Raw genomic sequence first — 21,691 nt, 5'->3', positions numbered from 1 at the left:
ATATATAGTTAAATTTTTCTAAGAACAAATAGATATCATAACACCCCCCCCATTCCACTCATGTGTAAAGATGCCAAGCCACAGTTCATTTAGTGAAGATAATTTTATGGTGGAATCTATAGGTCTGTCTGAGAAAGTGAAACTTATAGCATGAATAAAGTCTATGTTTGTTCATTAGCTTTTTCTGTGTTCTCTGACATGGTTTACTGACATTTGCTTGGACGACACATAATTGCTCCATTGGAAAGATATTTAAGTCGAAGATCCTGTTTGAAGGAGTCCACTTTTAGCAAATGAATGGATGGCTCATCAATAATTAAATCAACAGTATTTATTTTGTCCTTAGTTAAATGCCCCACAGTGGTTTTTCTAAACTGCATTCAGCAAGAACTGTGCTGGCAAAGAAGTGGGTAGACAACACATTTCTTAAGATACTAACAAATTTAAATTCCTGAAGAAATGATCTTATTCTCAAAATCTGAATGAGATAGATGGCTTGGCTTCTTTCTTAGGAGTCAAAATTATTTTTCAAAAGTAAGCTTTAATACCCTATATTTAATGATAGTTTTGTTGTCTTAGCTTTTACTGTTCAGATAAAGTACCATAACCAAGGTGACTTATAGAAGAAATGGTTTATTTAGGTTTGCAGTTATCAAGGCATAAGAGTCCATCCATCAACATCACAGAGACATGGCAGGTACAGCAGCTGGAGCAGAAGCTGGGACCTCACATCATCAACCACAAGCATAACAGAGAGAAGGGGCATTAGAAGCGATGTGAGTCTTTAGAATTCTCAAAGCCACCTCCAGTGATGTTCTTCCTCCAAAAATGCAGTACCCCTAAACCTTCCCTAACAGCAATACTAACTAGGGACCAACTGTTCAAATACATGAAGCTATGGGAAAACATCCTCATTTAAGAACCCATATGTGGGGATGAACATTTAAAGAATTAGAGGGATTTTTGAATACTCTAAGCTTGCTACCATATACAATAATGCTCTTAAATTGCTGCTCTAGCATATCCTGCCATCAGCCTTTCCTTCTTCCTGTTAGCCCAACAGCCCAACTCCCTCTCACACAACCATCCATTGGAGTGCCAGCCAGAGCTCTTATTGTTTACATACAGGCTATCAGTGAATGGACTTCCAATATATATGAGGAACTGGGCGTCTTAGGTTTTTCCATTGCTATGAAGAGACACCACGGCCATGGCAACTCTTATGAAGACAAATATTTAATTGGGGCTGGCTTACGGTTTCAGAGGTTCAGTTCATTATCACCATGCTTGGAAGCATGTCAGTATGCAGGCAGACATGTTACTAGAGGACCCCCAGCATTCTACATCTCAATCCAAAGGCAGCCAGGATGAAACTGTTTTCTGCAAGCAGCCAAAAGGGGATTCTCTTCCACACTGGGTGGACATTGAACACTAAGAGACCTCAAAGCCCACCCTTACAGTGACACACAGCCTCCAACAAGGCCACACCTATTCCAACCAAGCCACACCTCCCAACAGTACCAATTCCTCTGAGGCAAGCATCCAAACACATGAGTCCAGGGAGAGGCGTACAGGGAACCTACTCAAAGCACCACACTGGGTTACTACTACCTCAGCCCAGGGACAGGCTCCTCTCAGCTAGAGTTCTCTAATCTGCCCAATGTCTCTGTGACTTTCTCATTAACCATTTTCACAGAAAAAACAACCCACTCATCTTTAACAGCTAGATTTCTATCTCCCTAGTAAAACTAATGGTGTGAGGCAATATTTATGGTTTATAGCTTTGGCACTATTGACATTTTTACATAATGATACTCTGTGAATTTAAGTGTATCTTTTAGTATGTACTTTTGAGAGCTTACATTTAAGTATATCTCTAGAATCAAATTACCAAGTATTATAGAATCGTGACTTCAACTTGGCATTGAGAACTGAGCCATGAAGTGACTCACCATGACTCAGTTCTTAAAGAACAAGAGGCTGTTGCCTCCCCCATCGTAATTTTGTTTTTGGATGGAATTGGCAGTTCTCACTATTAGCAAGCCTGATATTTTATTCGGCAAGGAGGCCCAGCTTTAGCTGCTTTATCTTTGCTGTAATTCACTGAAGCTCTAGCTTCTGCCTTTTGTGAAATACACATTAGTAAAATGAGTCACCCAAAGAATGCATGACAGTTGTCAATTGACAGTGGATTATTTGAAATATAATATCATGGAGGAGTATCTTTAATGAGTTTGTAATGATTACACCATATGGGATTCTCATCCTTACAGATCAGTAGTAAAGAAGGAAGAAAGCTGGGCAGGACATGTCTATGATGCTTTAGAGACTCAGATAATGTTCCTAGGGAAACCTTTGTGCTTTCCCAAGAGCAGATAGTGCATTTAAACAATGCTAGTCTCAGGTCACATGTGTGACAAAAACATTTCAAGTTGTGTTTACACATGAGACTTTATCAAGAGGGAATTAAAAGGGTGAAAAGTAGCCAGGCAGTGGTGGTGCATTCCTCTAATCCCAGCACTGCAGGGGCAGAGGCAGACACAGAGAGGCAGAGGCAGGATCTCTCTGAGTCTGAATCCAGCCAGCGTGGTCTGCAGAGCAAGTTCCAGGACAGCCAATACCACATTAAGAAACCCTATCTCAAAAACAAAAACACAAACAAAACACCATAGGTGAAATTATCATACCAATAGTAAAGGAAGCATTAAAGTATTGACAGGCATAGCAGTTCATGACTATAATGCCACAGCTAAGAAGATGAGGCAAGACTATAACTGAGCCTTCCAGGCCTAAACTACGTGAGCATCTGTGCATGTATACATAAATGTATACATACGTGAGGTATACAGTGATATCCTGTCTCAAAAAATCCCAACAACACAAGACAGCAACAACAAAAACAACAAAAGCAAACAGAACTCTGTGACCTCCACAGAGAAGTCACCTGCTTTATTGCATAGATGGCAAGTTTTACAAGCGTATACTTTAGGTATAATTACATAAAGTCAGAAGACAAGATATTTATGTCCAAATGCCACTCCATTAATGAACTGTTTAAATATACTCAGTGTGTGAAATTAATTTTGAATGTTACTGGTGTCCGCCTCTGAACCTCACAAGTAACACAGCACAGAAAGTAGTTCTTCCAATGCCCTTAGTATTCCACAAGCTGATCGCAGGAGCACCAATGATGTGACTGCTTTTCCTAAAAACACAACTGGAATACCAGTGACTATGCTTTATAAATGTCGTTTAAGGCAATCCTCATAGGAAACAAGGTCAAGATTCATAATTGCACATATCTGTAAGGTCTTACATCGTTGATCACAAGGTGCGCTGCTGTCATAACTCACAAAAAAATAATGGTAGTATTTCAGGAACTGCTTGCTGTCTATGGTAGCAAGCTGCTGAGCTAATCCATGTAAGCTCTTTGGCTGCAGGTCTGCGACACCATAGGCCTGAGTCAAGGTGTACTCCAGGGTCCAGTTGGATTCTCCTTTTAGATTGGCTTCTGTCAAGTTCAAGTAATACTGCAACATGTCCTAGAGTCAAGACAGTGACAGACACAGTTCACTTTTCAACACAGAGACTGTGGTACCATACGAAGAGGTCTTATTAAGCTTTCTGTGACATTCTGAACGCAAAGTGCCATTAAAGTCCTTTCGAAAGAAAATCACAATGAACCTGGGTTTAGGAATGTGCATCTGCAATCCCAGCACCTGGTAGGAAAAGGCAAGAGGATCACAGGTCTCAAGAATGCATCAAGTTTTAGGCCAGACTGCATTACATGAGACCCAGTCTTAAAACAAACAAGAAAGGTCGGAAAGCCCTTAAAGAGACAGTAACATGTCACAAACTTTACCTACCTACCCATGTCTGTTGTCCTCCACCTTTAAATAAGGACCCTGTGAGGTATTAACATCAAGTGCATCTCTCATGGCTTTCTGAGAAACATTCTACTAAATAAATGAAAACTTCAAGGACATGTGTATTATACACATGTAGGATCAACGAAAACTGTCCCATCTTACCAGCAGTGTATAATCACCAGGCTTGTACTGAAACAGACGGACACCAGGATTGTTGGTCTCTTTTTCTAAAACTCCTTTTACTGGTGTAACAGCAGGTGCCACAAACACAGAATTTATTGGATTACCTAAACAACAACAACAACAAATCAGGTATATACTATAACATTTAATTTAACCATAAAAATATAAACAGCTTAGGTTTAAACAAATATTATGGTCATTGATTAATCATGCCTCAAAGCAGCTATAATGTTACTTTTGAGAAAATAAGGGTATTCGATACCAAAATCAAAGAGTTGTTACTGATTTTGTTATGCAAATTAATGTTACTATAGTTATATAAATTATCTATAAATCCTAACAATGACTATAGAGTTATACAGAGAAATTATTGACGTGGTATTTAAAGTCACTTTTCAATACTTCGGATAAATAGATTGCAAATAGATGACAGATAAGTTATAAATAGATTAGATACTTGATGATAGATGACAGCTATATAACCAATAAATGAGAGGTAGATCATTAAAACAGATAACAGAAGACAGACAGACAGATGACTGACAGACAAATAGATGATAGTGGTGAAAAGGAAATGATAGAGAGTAGACAGATGATAATAAAGAGATACATTGTTGAAAAAGAATGACATGATGGAAGAAACTGAGTACAGTAAGATCATGATAAATGTTCAATGTACATGATGAGAGAACCAAGATCTGTTGACTATAACCTCAACTTTTATATATATTTAACATTTTTTCACAAAAAACAAGTCTACTATAACTTACACACACACACACACACACACACAAAAGCTAAGTCTGTTTTTTAACCTTACTCAAAGCAATCTTTCAATCATTATATAATAATTTAACTGGCACAAGCCTTTAATGTCAGCATGTGAAGGACAGAGTCAAGTACATGTAAATTTGAGGCCAGCCTGGTCTATACAATAGTAGTCGTAGTTATAATATATTTATATACAATATTTATACATTATATCTATAAATATATATTTATATAATACACAAATATACTATATAATTTATACTGATATAATATATAAACATATAAATATATTTATATTACTAAATATAAATTTATATTGTAATAAATGCTTTGTTGATTTAATAAAAAATATTAAAATTATATTATTTATAAATATGTAGTGTTATGTTGTAATAATATATAACATAAGCTGTGTTTAAATATAATAAATATATATTTATATACTAAAGTTATAATATAGTTATAATCATTAGTTCCAGAACAGACAGAGTTATACAGCAAAACTCTATTTCAAAACAAAAAGTGAAAATAAAAATATTTACATATCTAACACATATCTGATTTTAGGGTTGGGCATGGCACAGGCCTTTAACCCATCACTGGGGTAGGCAGTTTATTTTAAAAAAATTGTCAAAATATTGAGGAGCACACACTTGTTTCCCTCTTGTCTATACAAAATCAAACCCTTTTCATTTCTTGCTATCATTTCCTCTGGTTTTCCTTCCTTTCAGTGTGAGTATCAAGGGCAATTGCAAATATGTTGAATGTATTTTATAGCATTGAGCGAATTGTAGTGTGTACTGTAAATTCTTAGAAAAAAGAAATCATATGGATGGAAACTTGAATCTAGCAGGTACATAATAAACATTAATTCTGCACACTCAAGTGTCTCACAGGAACTTGGAGCGAGCTGAGGGTATCGGGGTTCTGTGCCTGCCCCGCTGACTGAAGCTTATGTTGAAGAAATCCAGGCACATGCCCCATCCTCTGATTTGAGCACTCAGCAAATGACCATATAAGATAAATTAGAAAAGGTAACAGATTTCACTTTTAAACAAAGCTTTAAATGTTTTGGTCAGTAAACCCACTAGGCAGTCACAGTTGTGCTCCAGAAAGGGGGACTGAGATCTGCATGCAGGCCACATTCATTACCGTTTTTATCTGAAAGGACCATAAGGCTGTCTCTATGGGTGTGGCCATAGAACTGTCCGGCAATAACGGAGCTGTATCTTCTGAAAATATCAACCAGTTTCTCATTATAGTACTGCCTCATTGCTGGGGTCTTGGTTGCATAAGGGAGATAGCCCACTGGAACATGTGCTATGACGTATACCTGAAAAAGGAGATAGGAGGAGACACAGGACAATTTACTTGCACATTTATCATTACTAATAAATGATAGCTGGATACCCATGAGGGAACTTATATTAACTAATATTTAGAAAGCAAACATTCTCTCTTTCCTTTTTCTGAGGAAAAAGAAAAAGCTGTGACTGCAACTATGAAGGTTGACATCTCTCTTGACACCTGTCTCATGTATACTGTACTCTTAGAAGGCACAAGAATATTGACTTTGGTCAACGTTTTAAAAACCTTTCATTTTTACAACTTTTGTTATATTCCTGATACTGCCCCATGCTAAGGAAACGAATTTAGCTTTCCACCAGTCCGCTGCGAATTCTGTTCTATAGAATCTACCTTCTCCTTATTTCGCAGAGAGCTGTTGAGTGTATTTTCCAGCCATTCAAACTGATTTGCTGGGTCTGTCTTGTTCAGGGTCATGATATTTGGGCCATAGTACAAGTTTGTGTTTAGGCTAATGATCCTCAAGTCTGGATTACTTGCAACTTTCTGTGAGTAAAAACCACCTGTAAAAACAAATGTAAAATACACATTAGGAACACAAACGTACACATATGCAGACACTTGGGAAAGTGAATTCTTAATGTTAACAGTATAGCCTGGTGTTCTCGTTGCTTGGGGAAGAATCTAAGTTAACTTTTGCTGTCACCTGAGTTTTTGATCTTAACCATTCTCACTGGTGTGAGGTGAAATCTCAGGGTTGTTTTGATTTGCATTTCCCTTATGACTAAAGATGTTGAACATTTCTTTAGGTGTTTCTCAGCCATTCAGCATTCCTCAGCTGTGAATTCTTTGTTTAGCTCTAATCCCCATTTTTTAATAGGGTTATTTGTCTCCCTGCAGTCTAACTTCTTGAGTTCTTTGTATATTTTGGATATAAGCCCTCTATCAGTTGTAGGATTGGTAAAGATCTTTTCCCAATCTGTTGGTTGGTGTTTTGTCCTGACAACAGTGTCCTTTGCCTTACAGAAGTAAGGATCCCATTTGTTGATTCTTGATCTTAGAGCATAAGCCATTGGTGTTTTGACCCTGGGCTCTAACCTCATAGGTAGCAATGAATAGCCTAGTAAGAGCACCAGTAGAAGGGGAAGCCCTTGGTCCTGCCAAGATTGAACCCCCAGTGAACAGGATTGTTGGGGGGAGGGCGGTAATGGGGGGAGTATGGGGAAGGGAACACCCATAGAGGTGGGGGAGGGGTTAGGAGGATGTTGGCCCAGAAACCGGGAAAGGGAATAACAATCAAAATGTAAATAAGAAATATCCAAGTTAATAAAGATGAAAAAAAATGAATCTAAGTTAACATTAACCTGATCACATGTCAGGACCAATATGTAAGATTATGAGGAAAGAATAGTTGCATGCAATATGAATATTAGGGCAGTGGGCAACGGAACTGAATTTTTAAAAGTAACGATTATATTACATAAAACTTCAACTGATCAAAATTCAGAGCTATGGAACTCCGCCACAGCACTAACTCACGTACCTAAGGCTCAGGGATTATTATGGGAAATAGGGAAAAGGTATTGTAAGAGTCAGGGGGTTGGGGACTTTGCTGGGAGATTGTGTCTCTGAGAAATATCAGAAAAGCTATACACATGAAGTCTCACCAACATGATTGTCTAAACCTGACTGAAGGACAGATAAATAGACATGTGGGCATGGATAGGGAAAAGCTCGCACGCCATCAACCTTAGACAAAGAACTACAGGGAAACTAAGGAATAATGAGAAGAGGAGAAATAGTCTTCTCCAGGCCAAGAGCACACCAACTGGTCATCCAATATCAAATGCTCAGCTCTGGAAACATGCATATACAAGTAGCATTATACAGACTAAGCAACTTGTATTTATGTCTTTAGGGAGCTATATCTCCATCTATCCATCCATCCATCCATTCATCTGTCCATTCATCCATCCACTCACATACGTAACAAAAAAGAGTCTGTACATTGAAAGACCCAGAAGGGAGACATGCATGAGAGACTTGGGGGGGTGGGGAGAAGGGAAAGAAGAAATGATGAAATTACATTTTAATCTCAAAAATATTTAAAAAAAATAACAACTTATGCAATAGGCCCTGGCTTTAAATGATAGAATTTAAGATGACAGTTATTGTGGATTATAAAGTCTATAGAAAGAAGATACTCAGGATCTTGCTGCAGACACCCAGTAAAAGCACAAATCCACCCCACCCATGAACCAGTGGAGACAAACACCAAAAGGTTTGTCCCATTCACAGTGAGCTACTCTAATCTTGAGCTTGATTTTTCTGTCCTGTGCCCACTAAGGATCTATTTCCATCATTTAAATCATGACTGATTACAGCTTCTTTAACTTCCATTTTCCCCCCCATAGTCATAACATATTATAATTTTCCCACAGTAATAGTTGTGCATGTGCATATGTGCACATGGATGTGCATGTAGAGGCCAGAGGCCTCTATATATGCTATATATCTTGTTTTTTGAGACAGGGACTCTCATTGGCCTGGACCTCACCAAACTAGGCTAACTCATCACAAAGACCCAGAGGTCCACCTGTATCTACCTCCCAAGAAGTGAAAACAAATTTTTAAGTTAAGTATTTGCATCATACAATGGCACAAAGTAAAACATTCTGCTATAGTTTACACTTAAAATGTTCCCAAAGACCCTTATGTGTTGAAGTATTGGTCTCAGATGATGCCCATAATCAGAGGCTATTAAACCATAAGGGAACATAAAAGTTAACCCATTGATAAATTAAGTAAGCCATTGGAGGTAGGGACTAGCCAATTACAGGCAGTAGAACATAGAAGGAATGTCTTCGAATGGAATATCTTATATCTGTTCACACAGACTCCTGTCTTCTTGCTCTCTTTTTCCCTTCCTCCCTTCCTTCTTTCTTCCTTCTCTAGCTCTCTTACACCTCTCTAACCCCCCTTTATGGTTGACAGGTGGTAAGAACATATTCTCTAACAAACCTGTCTATTTAGTGGGCTGGTCTGGTGCTGCTATGTATTCCAATGTTAAATACTGTATGTCAAGACCTGGTTGCTACAGGACAAGTAGATCCCCCACAGACACCAGCTATTGTTGTGCAAACCTTGGTCTTCAAGTTAATTGGCCAATGAAAGGCTAAAGCCTGTTGTTGGGCAGTAGAAAGAGATAGTCAGGACTTCCTAGGAAGAAGAAAGAAACCCTGGAAAGAAGAAAGAGAAAGAATATTTCTTCAGGAGACATCAGAGGTGATGTGTACATATGGGCCTGTAAGGTATAGTTAGCCTTGTTAGATGGGATTAGGGGGTTTGGTTAGCCTAAGATGGACTCGTTGAGAGTCTGCCTAGCAAAGGCCTAGGCTTTGAAATGTTGAAAGGTCTCAGTGTGACTATTTGAGGAACTATTTAAGGAATAACTGCCGCCATATTAATTTCCATCATTATTATTATATAGAGAATATTAATAATCATTTTTTGCACATCTGCTATGATGTTTTGGCTTTAACAGGGGACTGAAGTATGTTGGATAGAAGACCATGAATCAATGGACCTTTGAAAGTATAAACTCTTTAAGTGAATCTTTCTCCCTTAAGTTATTTATCTCAGGTATTTTATCACAGTGATGAATGCTTACTAAGCATTACTATTCCAAAAGGAAAGAATGGGCAAATAAGAAGAAAGGCTCAGACAAAAGCAAGATGGATACCCAGCAGGATAAATACTAAATCCTAACTCTATGTCTGACATCTCCTGTGCTTGGCAGTGTGATATCAGCTCCAATTGAGTGGCCCTATGGCCTTCCTGATTGCATGTCACATGAGGACCGGGCTAGCTATGCTTGCATTCGCATCTTCCCTTGGGTGATAGTCCACATTCCTGGCATCTTAAATTTCTGCCCTCTCCTTGTAGCTTCACTCTCAGGAGCTGCCCATGGGAAGGGGAAGGGAGATAGTCCACATTCCTGGCATCTTAAATTTCTGCCCTCTCCTTGTAGCTTCACTCTCAGGAGCTGCCCATGGGAAGGGGAAGGGAGATTCTGCCCAGGGAAGAACTTGCTCTGTATTCTTCATGTTACTTTTCAGAACATTTCAAGGCACACATGAAAACCTTAGTCATTCTCACTTTACCAGCTGCTCCTTCATAACATTGTGCTTTCCTTCTCAATCTATTTTCCAATTACAATCATACACTTTAATTTACATTCCCAACCAAAATTCAGCCTCGTCTTCATGTGGAATATCTTGGTTGAGAATGGAACAGGAAGACAAAGAGTGACTTCACAGGATAAACAGGTTCACACTTGTCCTAAGACCACATTGTGATTGACTTTCATTCATACAAAGTAGGTTCAGAAACTATCTAGAACTGGAAGCCTCAAACAAATGGAGAAGATGTAAGTCTAAACAAGTAATAAAAAGGGAAGCAAAAGTTACTCACTAACCTTTCCTTAAAGTGCTAATAGCTTCTTCATCAAGCCATGGTTTCCAGAGGTCACTGACAGCACTGTAGACCTTACTGGTGGCTATTGGCAGCTGGTCCTGACCACAAAGAAGACAATCCTAAATTGAAATTCTAAAGACATTTGGATTCATTAATGCAAATATTGCTTCAGTGCTGACTATGTTAGTCCTCTGGAGGCACAAGGGTAAATTTAGTATTTAATGAACTCTTAACTAGCTGGGGGGAAAGAAGACAAAAGGCGATAGTCTAATGTTAGGCCATGTTGCCAAATGATACCATAGAGGTGGGAGCACAGAACAAAAACATGCCATGAGAGGAACAAAGACAGCATTTAAAATAAGGATTGAGCAACAATTTCAAGTCTACCTTAAAGCAAAACCATCGGTCTGACACAAACACAGCAGTACAGAGGTATGTGCTATATGCAGGCAGAAGCTCATGCTTAGGGCCTGGCCAGGGTTTAGATGTACAATGAGATAAAATAATTGTATTCCAAAGACAATGAAGGCAAGTTTGAGCCTGAGCAGGCAAGACTTGGGTAGCATGCTGAAAGACTGGAGAAAATTCAGCAACTCAATATTTTAATAAAGCCATTTAGAATATTATTATAAAGCCGCACATTTCCTTCAAGATTCAGGTGTGCTTCCTTGAGACCCATTCTTATATGTGACCTCTGTCATAACTTTGACACTACTAGTAGGGAGATCATCTAAGCACTTCTGGAAGCTGAGGTCAGTTTTACCTGTGGCCAGTAGTCATGATTGCCCAGTGCAGGGAAAACCTGGAGGTTTGGAAACAGGTTCTGGACAGTCACTGTCATGTTAGTGATCACCTCTATAACAGAGCCTGTAGAGAGTTCACGTACTGGGACATGAGGTGGGCTGTCCCTGAAAAGGAGACAGAAATGGGAAGAACAAAATCTCCAGAGGTATGCATAACTTGCTGTAGGTGTCGCTGTAGATGTCCACAAGTTAAAATTAAAGAGTCAGAGTAGCCAATGGCAATGCTGTACTCACATTCCCAGTTGATCAGTAGACTGAAGCAAGGGATAGTATGAGCCCAGTACTTCAAGATCATTTTTTTTTTCCGGAGCTGGGGACCGAACCCAGGGCGTTGCGCTTGCTAGGCAAGCGCTCTACCACTGAACTAAATCCCCAACCCCAGTTCAAGATCATTTTTAACTACGTCACAAAGCACAACCTCAAAAGAGAGTGGAGTAGAACGAGATAAACTGCTCCTTGTGACAATTCTATTAAAAAGGGGGGTTGGGCAGGGAGTAGTACAGGAAATTCCAGCCTACTTCACTGCCTGGCTGGAGAGTTATGAGAAACACCACATGATCAGCAAAATGTAGATTACAGGACCAAAAGCATAGATTCAAATATCAGTTTTACCAACAAGTAACTATAGACAAGTTGTTTAGAATCTCTGTGACTCATTTCCTTGCCTCTAACATGGAAATAATAATTCAGAGATATAAAGATTAGTATAATGAATAATTAATAGTAGTAATATTAATTGTATAATTATATGTGTAATGTGTATTATATAATTATATATAAATTAATATAGAGATATAAAGATTAATAGGTATCAGAATAGAAATTAATACAGTACTCCCATACACAGTAAACACCTTATAAGGATAAACAACAGTCATTATTTCAGGAACGAGAAATATAGTCCTTACCACAGTTAGTTATCTATAAAATGAAACTTCATAAAATGGTTATCATAGGTTAACATCCATCATTATATTTTGTTCTTACTTATTTAATCAAAAATTATTGTCATATTAACCAATATTACAAGATAGTGATGCAAGTGTGTTGTTTATGGAATCATCTCTTGGTGATGATGAACATATTTATAAAGTCTATACTACAAAAAAAGCCTCACAGGATTTCTAAAATTGTTTTTAATCACGAATTTTTTTTGACTAATGTGACCTAGTAGTGTTAAAAAACATTTTATTAATTCTGACAGCTTCACATATGCATTCAAGTTACTTCGATTATATTCACTTTTCATTCTCCCTCTTAACTTCTCCCAGATTCACACCTACTGCCTTGTTCCCCCAATTTCATGTCCCCTGTTTTTCTTTTTTAACTCACTGAGTCCAAATTTTACTGTCTAAATACTCATTCAGGGGGTCTTACACTGGTGAAGAAGACCTAGCATGTTTTAACACATAATTGATAATGAAATTTAGTACACTCATGAAGACTACCACACTGTAAGTCAGTACTATATAATTAAGAGTTTATTATGTACTTACCCTGTCCATATCATGAAAGATGCTTCTTGTCCTGAATTCTTAATGAAATCAAAGGCTGATAAAATAAGTTGATATGGAGAGTCACACAGGACATCTCCAAAGGGGCCGGGATTGGAGACATTTGCACCTTTAGATGAAGCACAGACTTTGGTATGGTCATCTGTAATGTGGTAAGTAGGGTCTAGATGTAAGTCAGTCACGTGCCAAAATTGCCCTGTTGGTTATAAAAGAAATACTGATAAATTTGTGTTTAGAGTAAGACCAAGACACCTACATGCCTCCTGGCACAATTTCAGTGTTCCTTGCACCATGAAGTAAAGTGTGATTCTCTCCTGTGGGATGAAGAAATTTCAAATAGCAGAAGAACATATGACTTACATGTGTGAAAACAACAAGCCCAGAGTTAACATGACTACTCCACCAATTCTGTAGTAAAGATTAGGCTGCATAGCAAGAAGGTGGGGGCCACCTTTCTGAGAGGGCAATGAGGACATTTACTATTGTATCTCAATAGCAGGTCTTCTTGCACAATTAGAGATTTGGCAAATTATTGGTTTTACTCTTGAAGAAAAACAGTGACTTACAGAATCAGAAAATATTTACCTCGGTTAACTTTTATATGCTTTCTCGTAGCATTAAAAGAAAAAAACATAGATCCTTAATGTTCCTGACAGACATGGGATCTCTGAGATATTCCTAAAAGCTAATTAATCAGAGGTATGACCATCATACACATGTACTCATTGTTAATATTGTGGGAAGCAGTTCTTCAAAGAGAATCTTCCTGTTAGGCTCAGGAAAAAGTCAAATTTATTTGACAGCAATTCTACTTGGGAATCATTAAGAAATATTACTGCATTGAAAGAATTATTAGAACAAATTGTTTCTTTCACAATGAGTCAGTGTATTATGATAGGTGTGTTATTCAGAAATTTATATATTTGAATATATATAAATAAATGTGTTCATATATGTTTATATATATTTGTTTTATATTTTCATATTTTATTTCACTTCCATTCATATTATTTATTACTGTCATTAACTAATTATATTTATATTATATATTAATTATATTATATATAGTAATTTAATTCTATCAATTATAATTAATGCTAATATTATATAATTATATTATATGTTATATGATTAACATTAACTTAATATATAAATTAATATATAATAGGTAATTTAATTATATTAATTATTCTTTACACTATGTATAATATAGTTGTTTTGAGTTTAGAGTAGAGAAACTAATGCTGGATATGATTTGAATGAAAAAATGTCCCTCATAGCTCAGGTATTTGAATATTTACTCCCCAGTTGGTGGGGAAATCAAGAAACCTTCAGGAGGTGGAGCTTGGTGCAAGAACTGTGTCACAGTATAAAGTGTTTTGACAGTGCTTAGCCCCATCCTCTCACTGACTTGCATTTGTGGTTGAAAACGTGGTCACTGAGCTTCCTGTTGCAGCCCCCTGTGCCGCACCCACGTCTCCCAGAAATATAAGGCCAAATAAAAATAAATAAATAAACGCTTCCTTCAAGAAGGCAGCTTGGTCATGGTATTTTGTCACAGCACCTAATACACTGGGTCAAGTAAGGAAGTTGGTGAGATTTGCACCTGATATGATCTTATATATAAGGGAACCCATGTGTTGAAGAACTCTCGTTTCCATACATAATTTGCATATAAAGAAAATGAATATGCAGTTTTCCTTTTTTATAGCTATATTTCTATTTTTTATTGGATACGTTTTTATTTACATTTCAAATATTATTCCCTTTCCCAGTTTCCCATACATAAGCCCCCTATCCCATCCTCCCTCCCCCTTTTTCTATGCAGGTGTTTCCCCTCCCCAACCACACACACCCTTCCCTCCCTGACATTCCCCTACACTGCGGGGGCGGGGGGGGGTGGTTGTCCAGCCTTGGCATGACCAAGGGCTTCTTCTCCCATTGGTGACCAACAAGGCCATCCTCTGATACATATGCTGGAGCCATGGGGCTCTCCATGTGTACTCTAAGTAGTGGTTTAATCCCTGGGAGCTTTAGTTGGTTAGTATTTTTTGTTCTTATGCGATTGCAAGCCCCTTCCGCTCCTTCAAACCTTTCTCTAACTTCTCCAATGGGAACCCCGTTCTCAGTTGGCTGGTAGCATTCACCTCTGTATTTGTCATTCTGTGGTTGAGGCTACATCAGGCTCAGACAGCTTCATCAGTCTCCTGTCAACATGCACTCTTTGATTTTATCAATATTTTCTAGGTTTGGTAGCTGTATATATATGGACTAGATAGATCCACAGGTGGGCCAGGCTCTGAATGGTCATTGCTTCAGTCTCTGCTCCAAACTTTGTCTTCATATTTCCTCCTATGAATATTTTTATTCCCCCTTTTAAGGACTGAAGCACCTGCACTTTGGTTGTCCTTCTTCTTGAGTTTCAGGTGGTCTGTGGATTGTATCTTGGGTAATTCAAGCTTTTGAGCTAATATCCATTTATGAGTGAATGCATGCCATGTGTGGTTATTTTTGCTCTTGTTGTCGTTGATTGTTTGTTTGTTTTTGTGACTGGGTTGCCTCACTCAGGATGATATTTTCTACTTCCATCCATTTGTCAATGAATTTCATGAAGTCATTGCTTTTGATAGCTAAGTAGTACTCCATTGTGTAAATGTACCACATTTTCTGTATCCATTCTTCTGTTGAAGGACATATGGGTTCTTTCCAGCTTCTGGCTATTATAAATAAGGCTGCTATGAACATAGTGGAGCACGTGTCCTTGTTATATGTTGGAGCATCATTTGGGTATATGCCTAGGAGTGGAATCTACAGACTGATTTTCAGAGTGGTTGTACCAGCTTACAATCCCACCAACAATGGAGGAGTGTTCCTCTTTATCCACATCCTCGCCAGCATTGGTTGTCACCTGAATTTTTGATCTTAGACATTCTTACTGGTGTGAGGTGGAATTTCAGGGTTGTTTTGATTTGCATTTCCCTGGTGATTAAAGATGTTGAACATTTCTTTAGGTACTTCTCATCCATTCAATAGTCCTCAGCTGCAAATTCTTTGTTTAGCTTTGTACTCCAATTTTAATAGGGTTATTTGATTCTCTGGAGTCTAACTTCTTGAGTTCTTTGTATATTTTAGATATTAGCCCACAGTCTATGTAGGATTTGTAAAGATCTTTTCCCAATCTTTTGGTTGCCATTTTGTCCTAATGACAAAGCCTTACAGAAGCTTTGCAATTTTATGATGTCCCATTTGTCAATTCTTGATCTTAAAGCATAAGTCATTGTTGTTCTATTCACAAAAGACTCATCCCACAGTGGAGAGCACCCAGACAGGTGATCCTGGATTGTGTACAGTTAGAGAGGACTGAACGCAAGCAAGCATGCATTCTTTATTCTCTCTGTGCTCTAGATTGTGGGTGCTGACTAGCTGTTTTACGTTCCTGCTCAGACTTTCCAGCTCTTGTGCCAGGAAATGTTCCTGAACCCTAAAAGATCACCAAGGAGCCAATTCTGATGCAATCACTTTAGGGTCTCTTTATTCAAGCTTAAAAGCCTGGGCTCCCAAACAACCCTGACACAGCAGGATGTTAGAGCCTGAGCCTAGTTTTAGGCAAGTATTTCTGAAGGCAAGAAAGGAGCCTGGTACACATCTGATTGAGGAGTCATTGTGGCCTTTAAAATAATTGGCTGGTGTTGGGAGCCAAACCGTAAAGTTAACTTTTGCTTCTTTCCTGATTGGTGGTTGTTTCAGGGGCAGACTTGTAACCTGGAGGTATAGAATTGTTGGGGAATAACCTGGAAACTGGTGCTAGACACAGGTCTTGTTGGGGGATAGCCTGGAAACCAGTGTTAGGTACTAGTCTGTTAGTTGAGTTTTTAATCTTAGATCCAGTTCTCTAAGATGGAGTCTGAATCCAAAAGATTTGGTCTCTCACCAGCAATAATAAACATTTGATATAACATATATAAATGTTTGAGATAAACATTTGATTATAGCCTCAGAAATAAAATTAAAACTAAAGTGAACTTGCTAAGTAGCAAAGATGTGTTATCATTTTGGTGGTCATTTCTTTCCAACACCACCATAATTTTATAACAAAGATTTACATGTAAAATGTAGAAGACATGAAATCCGGATGAAAATTGATGTAAACTTGTATATGTGGTCAACTATCAGTACTTAATCACTATTTGAAAATATCAGCCAAGAATAATCTCTTTCATTTTACAAAGCAGAAAATGCCCTAAACTTTATCTTGAGTTCAGATCCACTCTACCTACCACCCAAAGCAGAGAAAGCAGTTAGATCGGAATTATCATGCAGGTTGCTATTCCACGGGTTATATAGACTACATTTCGGTTTTGTGTCAACCTACGCTTGTATTATTTGTAGACTGTAAACATACAGTAACTATACAGACAACAGATTGGTGTTAGAATCAGACAGCCTGACTTCCAACATAAATGACTAGTACCCAGTAATTAATTTGTCTGTATGTCTTGGCCTGTTTCATCTGTCAGATGGGAATAGTCGTGGCAACATTTAAGATGCCATTAAAAGATTGTTTTAAGCCCTCAGAAAGCACATGGCACTGAATAAGTTACATGTTAGTTTTACTATCATTATTTTATAAAACCTGCAACTTGACATAGAACTTTCCCATTTGCATGTAACCGTTCTATTTCATCTAGTATTTATGACATATTTAGAACTATTTCATAACCTTTTCCTCATTGTTGTCCAACAAAACAAACAGGAAAATGGAGCACACAGAGGTTAAACCCAAGTCATGTGTCTTAAAGAAAGGGCTGACACCGGTTCAGGGATCACACTTCAGAACCCATTGTTGCCTTTAATCACTGTACAATGCCTTGTACCAAAGTAGATAATAACACGTTGAGGATTAGGGTAAATGAGATTATGAATGGATTAAATTTTCATAATCCAAAACTTGAAATGGATTTAGAGCACATCCCTCTGATAATTCAGTACCTGGTTCACAGAGCTCCAAGAGCAGGAATATGTCTGACGGAGTGGGTCCTTAACAAAGATTCTTGAATTTTATAATTAATGGCAATTAGGCAAAGGCAAGTTTCAGGATTCCCTCTAGATCATTCAACGAAGCAATGAAAGCTGAGCTAGAACCTGTTTTTCCAGATGCCAAAGTGTTATTTCTACCACACCACATTGCTGGATAGACAAATAAGGGGGTAATTAGATTCACTAAAGGCTGACTCTAAATGAGTCAGAACTTCTGGAGGTTGTACATCCTAATAAAATTGTGTGTGTTTGAGTGTGTGTGTGTGTTTGAGTGTGTTTGAGTGTGTGTGTGTTTGAGTGTGTGTGTGTGTGTGTGTTTGAGTGTGTTTGTGTGTGTGCGTCTGTGTGTGTCTGTGTGTGTCTGTTTACATGTGGGTTGTAAGGTCACCAATCAGGTCTGTGACACAGTCAATAGCACACTGAAATCCAAATTTTCTGGTTCAAAGCCCAGAGTTCTTTACCAAAATTGCTTTCCTATTCTCCAGATAAACTTTCCAAAGATTTCTCAAGATAGGTGTGTCCCAACATGTCTACAGAAGTACTCAAATTTATTTAAAGAGATACTCAAGAAAGGGGATAACATTTGAAATGTAAATAAAAAAATATCCAATAAAAAGACAAACTCAAAATTTTAAGGAAAAAACTTCAAAGAATGTTTAATAATTTGTCCCAGCAAACTCAATGAACCACACTTATATGCAATTGTTTAAGTAGGTATTGGTTTATAATTGTCGGTTGCTATGTGCTAAATACACCAGCAGGTGACAGCCTACTAAATCATTTTAAAATGAAGCCAAACATACCCAGGTGAAGGACACCAGGGTTGTTGTCCTCTAGCCACAAGGACTTACTTGGCTTGGGGGAAAACAAGGACTGGGAATTTAAACACAGATAGGCCAGGCCTGGTGGAAGTTGTGGAGGGAAGTGCAAAGGGGGCCAGAGGGTGAGAGGTCATCAGATGGAAACCATGTAAAACAGTCCACGCAATGTGAAACCAGAGTCCACACATCTGATTACTCTCTCTCTTCCCCTACCAAAACAGGAAGATACCAGGAGATTCACATGATCCCCGGCAAAGTTTCATGAACTCTATCAACAAATTAAGTCATTAAAACCAAAGGCGAATTTGCCTGGGATGCAGCCTGAGACATTTCCAGGTCAGAATCCTAGCAGTCACAAATTTAAGGAGCACAATCCCAGCAATGTAAAAACACAAGGGAGCAGTGTAAATACACATTCTAGGGGCAATTTCTGGTACAAGTGTTATTTGCCAGAATTGACAAACCAGACATACAGTTGTGGCTTGCAAAAGCTTGACAGCTAAGTCGGGTGCACTTCGCTCATAAGCAAAGAAAAGGGATTCCCTGGACCCCCATCCAGGGAAGTTCTGTGCAGATCAGAGGCAGGTGTCGAAAGGAGACAGATGGCAGAAGGGTTTCAGTTCTGAGCTCAGCTTAAAGTCTCAAAAACAACTATCTCCCCAAATCAAAACAGAACCCCCAACTAGAGCAATTATTTTTATATAGGGAGATGGGGGAGAGGGAGCGTCACTTTAAATTTTAAAACCCACAAGACAACTGTACAGTCTTACTAAACATTCAGTCTGGAAAGGGGTTTTCTAACTTGAGAGAAATTAAGAGTGTTAAACTGTCCCCAGGGACCCATTCCCACTGGTCTGGATCCCCCACCCCAACCCCCTTTTTTTTTTTTTTTTTTTTTTTTTTTTGTCTTTTAACCAAGTTCGGAAGCTGCTACTGCCTGGGGGTTTTGGGGGAAGAAGGGGACTGAGGGAACCAAGAGAGGACGGGGGGTGGAGTGGAGGTGGGGGTGGGGCAGGCCATGATTACAAAAACAGAGTAATAGGCAGCCGGCTTAGTGTTCAACAGAACTGTTCACACGGCAAGGACCCAAGTGTTCCAAGGGGTAGAGAAGGGCTCACGGGCTGTATGGAAGTATGGAAGAGACAAGATCTCCGGAGACCTGAAGAGGCAGAAAAAGGCTCTGACGTCACTGAGCAGAACCGAACAGGACGCTCGGAATAGGACTGAAACTACACTCAGGTGTGGTGACCCGTAGGTCCTCCTCTGCTCTGGGCACACTAGGTGACCCAGGGAAGTGCGCATAGACAATTCCGAGCTTTCTTTCCCACCAGACAACAACTTCAGACTTTCCTCCACCAGGGAACTGAGCAACTCAGACCCGGGATGTAAACAAACGCCCAGCAGGCGGCTGGATACTGGCGCCCAGGGTGCACCCCCACCGTGGCTTAGTCCCAGTGACCTTGCTGTCTGGCCTTGGGCCACAGAGACCAGCGTGGCCGCGTCCTGTGCCCAGCCGCCCACGCACCCTCACGACTTCGCCGACCCCCTCCACCGTCCGGTGCAGTCGCGATCGATCCACTCACCCACAGCTGGGGCGCCATACGCGGGCGCCAGGGGCACCCCGAGCCCCCGGTCGCAGAGCCAGGCAACCAGCAGGCAGCAGAGGAAGTTGCCCGGCAACGCCATGGAGGACACTGCCCTCGGAGGCTAGGCTCGAGCTAGGGTGCTGCTGGGCCCCCGCAGGCCCTGGGGGTGGAGAGGAGGCCAGATCCTTTCCTGGTGTTGCCGCCCAGCAGATCACGTGTAATATCAGATTCCCCTGAGCAAGAGTTCGCCTGACCTTCTAGGCTCTACTTTATTTTAATATGCTTCCTTATTTCTTAGGTCAGTAGGAAAGAATGTTCTTGCTCCAACCCCATACCTGTCAGGAGCGCCAACCTGACAGAGCCATTTAGCAGAGGTACTTGAATGGGCAGGGGAACCCTGAAGTGTGGTCAAGACATTTGAGTACCAGAATGAGTTTGGATTTCCTCCATTATCTGCACTACCAGGGGATTCATGACAGAAATGTAAACTTCCAAGCCTCAGGCCAGGGCTGATCAACGTAAGGATTAGCTGGGCTGGCAGTGTGTGGCTTCACAGTACTCAGAGGTGATGGATAGGTGGAGTTGGCAAACTATGTCCCAGATTCCCCAAGCTGAACTTTTTCCTTTCCATGACTGAGTTAAGGCACGTCCTCATGCAACATACCTGGTAAATACAGACTGTTGATTTTGTACTCCAAAGGAAGTTTTGTAAACTGTATTGGCAAAAAGAAGCCAGAGTCCACAGATTGTGTTTAATATGTATTCTTTCTTTCTTTGTTCTTTCTCTTGGCATCTATGAGAATGTGCTCTCTTTAAAATAAAGCCAATCATTTTGATTTATAAAACGTGGGGTTTCTTTGAAAGATGCTGACCTCATTAATGGTGGGAACTGTACTGTCTTGAAGAAGCTGTGCTGTGTTAAAAGATCCTGCAAAGATACTATGCTTTAGGTGGAGACCCACATTGTCTTGGGATACCATGGCCTCTTTAATACTCAATCGCCTTAATTTGTGTATCTAGAATACCATCCTCATGATTATTAAAGTATCTCTAGCAGTAAGATTTATTTGTTTTTCTATTCCTCCAAGCCTAAAGTTAAGAATACTACACATTAAAACCTTATGGTTTTACCTTCTTAGATTTATATTCTTTCTAACAGGAATATAGTTGGCAAACGTATTATTACTTTCTTTGTTCTGAAACTGTAAGTTCCTATAACCCATTCCATGACAAAATAATCATTTAGAGAAACTGGAATCTGTGTTTCCAGCCTAGAATCACACATATTTTGGTTTAGGACACATTATTTTTGTATTTTCTTCAGGT

The 21,691-nt window shown here is 39.2% G+C and overlaps 1 protein-coding gene across 1 annotated transcript; it reads right to left on the bottom strand.

The window, feature by feature from the left end:
• Positions 1-2,908: 2,908 nt before the first annotated feature.
• Positions 2,909-20,664, bottom strand: Smpdl3a (sphingomyelin phosphodiesterase acid like 3A). The gene is made up of 8 exons (XM_032888794.1): positions 20,363-20,664; positions 12,904-13,117; positions 11,368-11,512; positions 10,606-10,702; positions 6,522-6,691; positions 5,976-6,156; positions 4,032-4,156; positions 2,909-3,542 (listed from the first exon to the last, which is right to left on the bottom strand). The coding sequence occupies exons 1-8, from the start codon at positions 20,463-20,465 to the stop codon at positions 3,240-3,242; spliced, it is 1,338 nt and encodes a 445-aa protein (XP_032744685.1). The 5' UTR covers positions 20,466-20,664; the 3' UTR covers positions 2,909-3,239.
• Positions 20,665-21,691: the final 1,027 nt, after the last annotated feature.

The sequence above is a fragment of the Rattus rattus genome, chromosome 18 (assembly GCF_011064425.1).
Source record: "Rattus rattus isolate New Zealand chromosome 18, Rrattus_CSIRO_v1, whole genome shotgun sequence".
NCBI classification, from domain to species: Eukaryota; Metazoa; Chordata; class Mammalia; order Rodentia; family Muridae; genus Rattus; species Rattus rattus.
The sequence above is the reverse complement of the archived record's forward strand: the minus strand, read 5'-3'. Positions and strand labels throughout refer to the sequence as shown.

Coding starts and splice junctions, on each gene's coding strand:
- Smpdl3a (XM_032888794.1), bottom strand. CDS start 20,465: ATGGCGTTGCCGGGCAACTTCCTCTGCTGCCTGCTGGTTGCCTGGCTC. Junction 13,118..20,362: donor GTATGGCGCCCCAGCTGTGG/GTGAGTGGATCG, acceptor TATAACCAACAG/GGCAATTTTGGCACGTGACT. Junction 11,513..12,903: donor TCTTTCATGATATGGACAGG/GTAAGTACATAA, acceptor TCTCCTTTTCAG/GGACAGCCCACCTCATGTCC.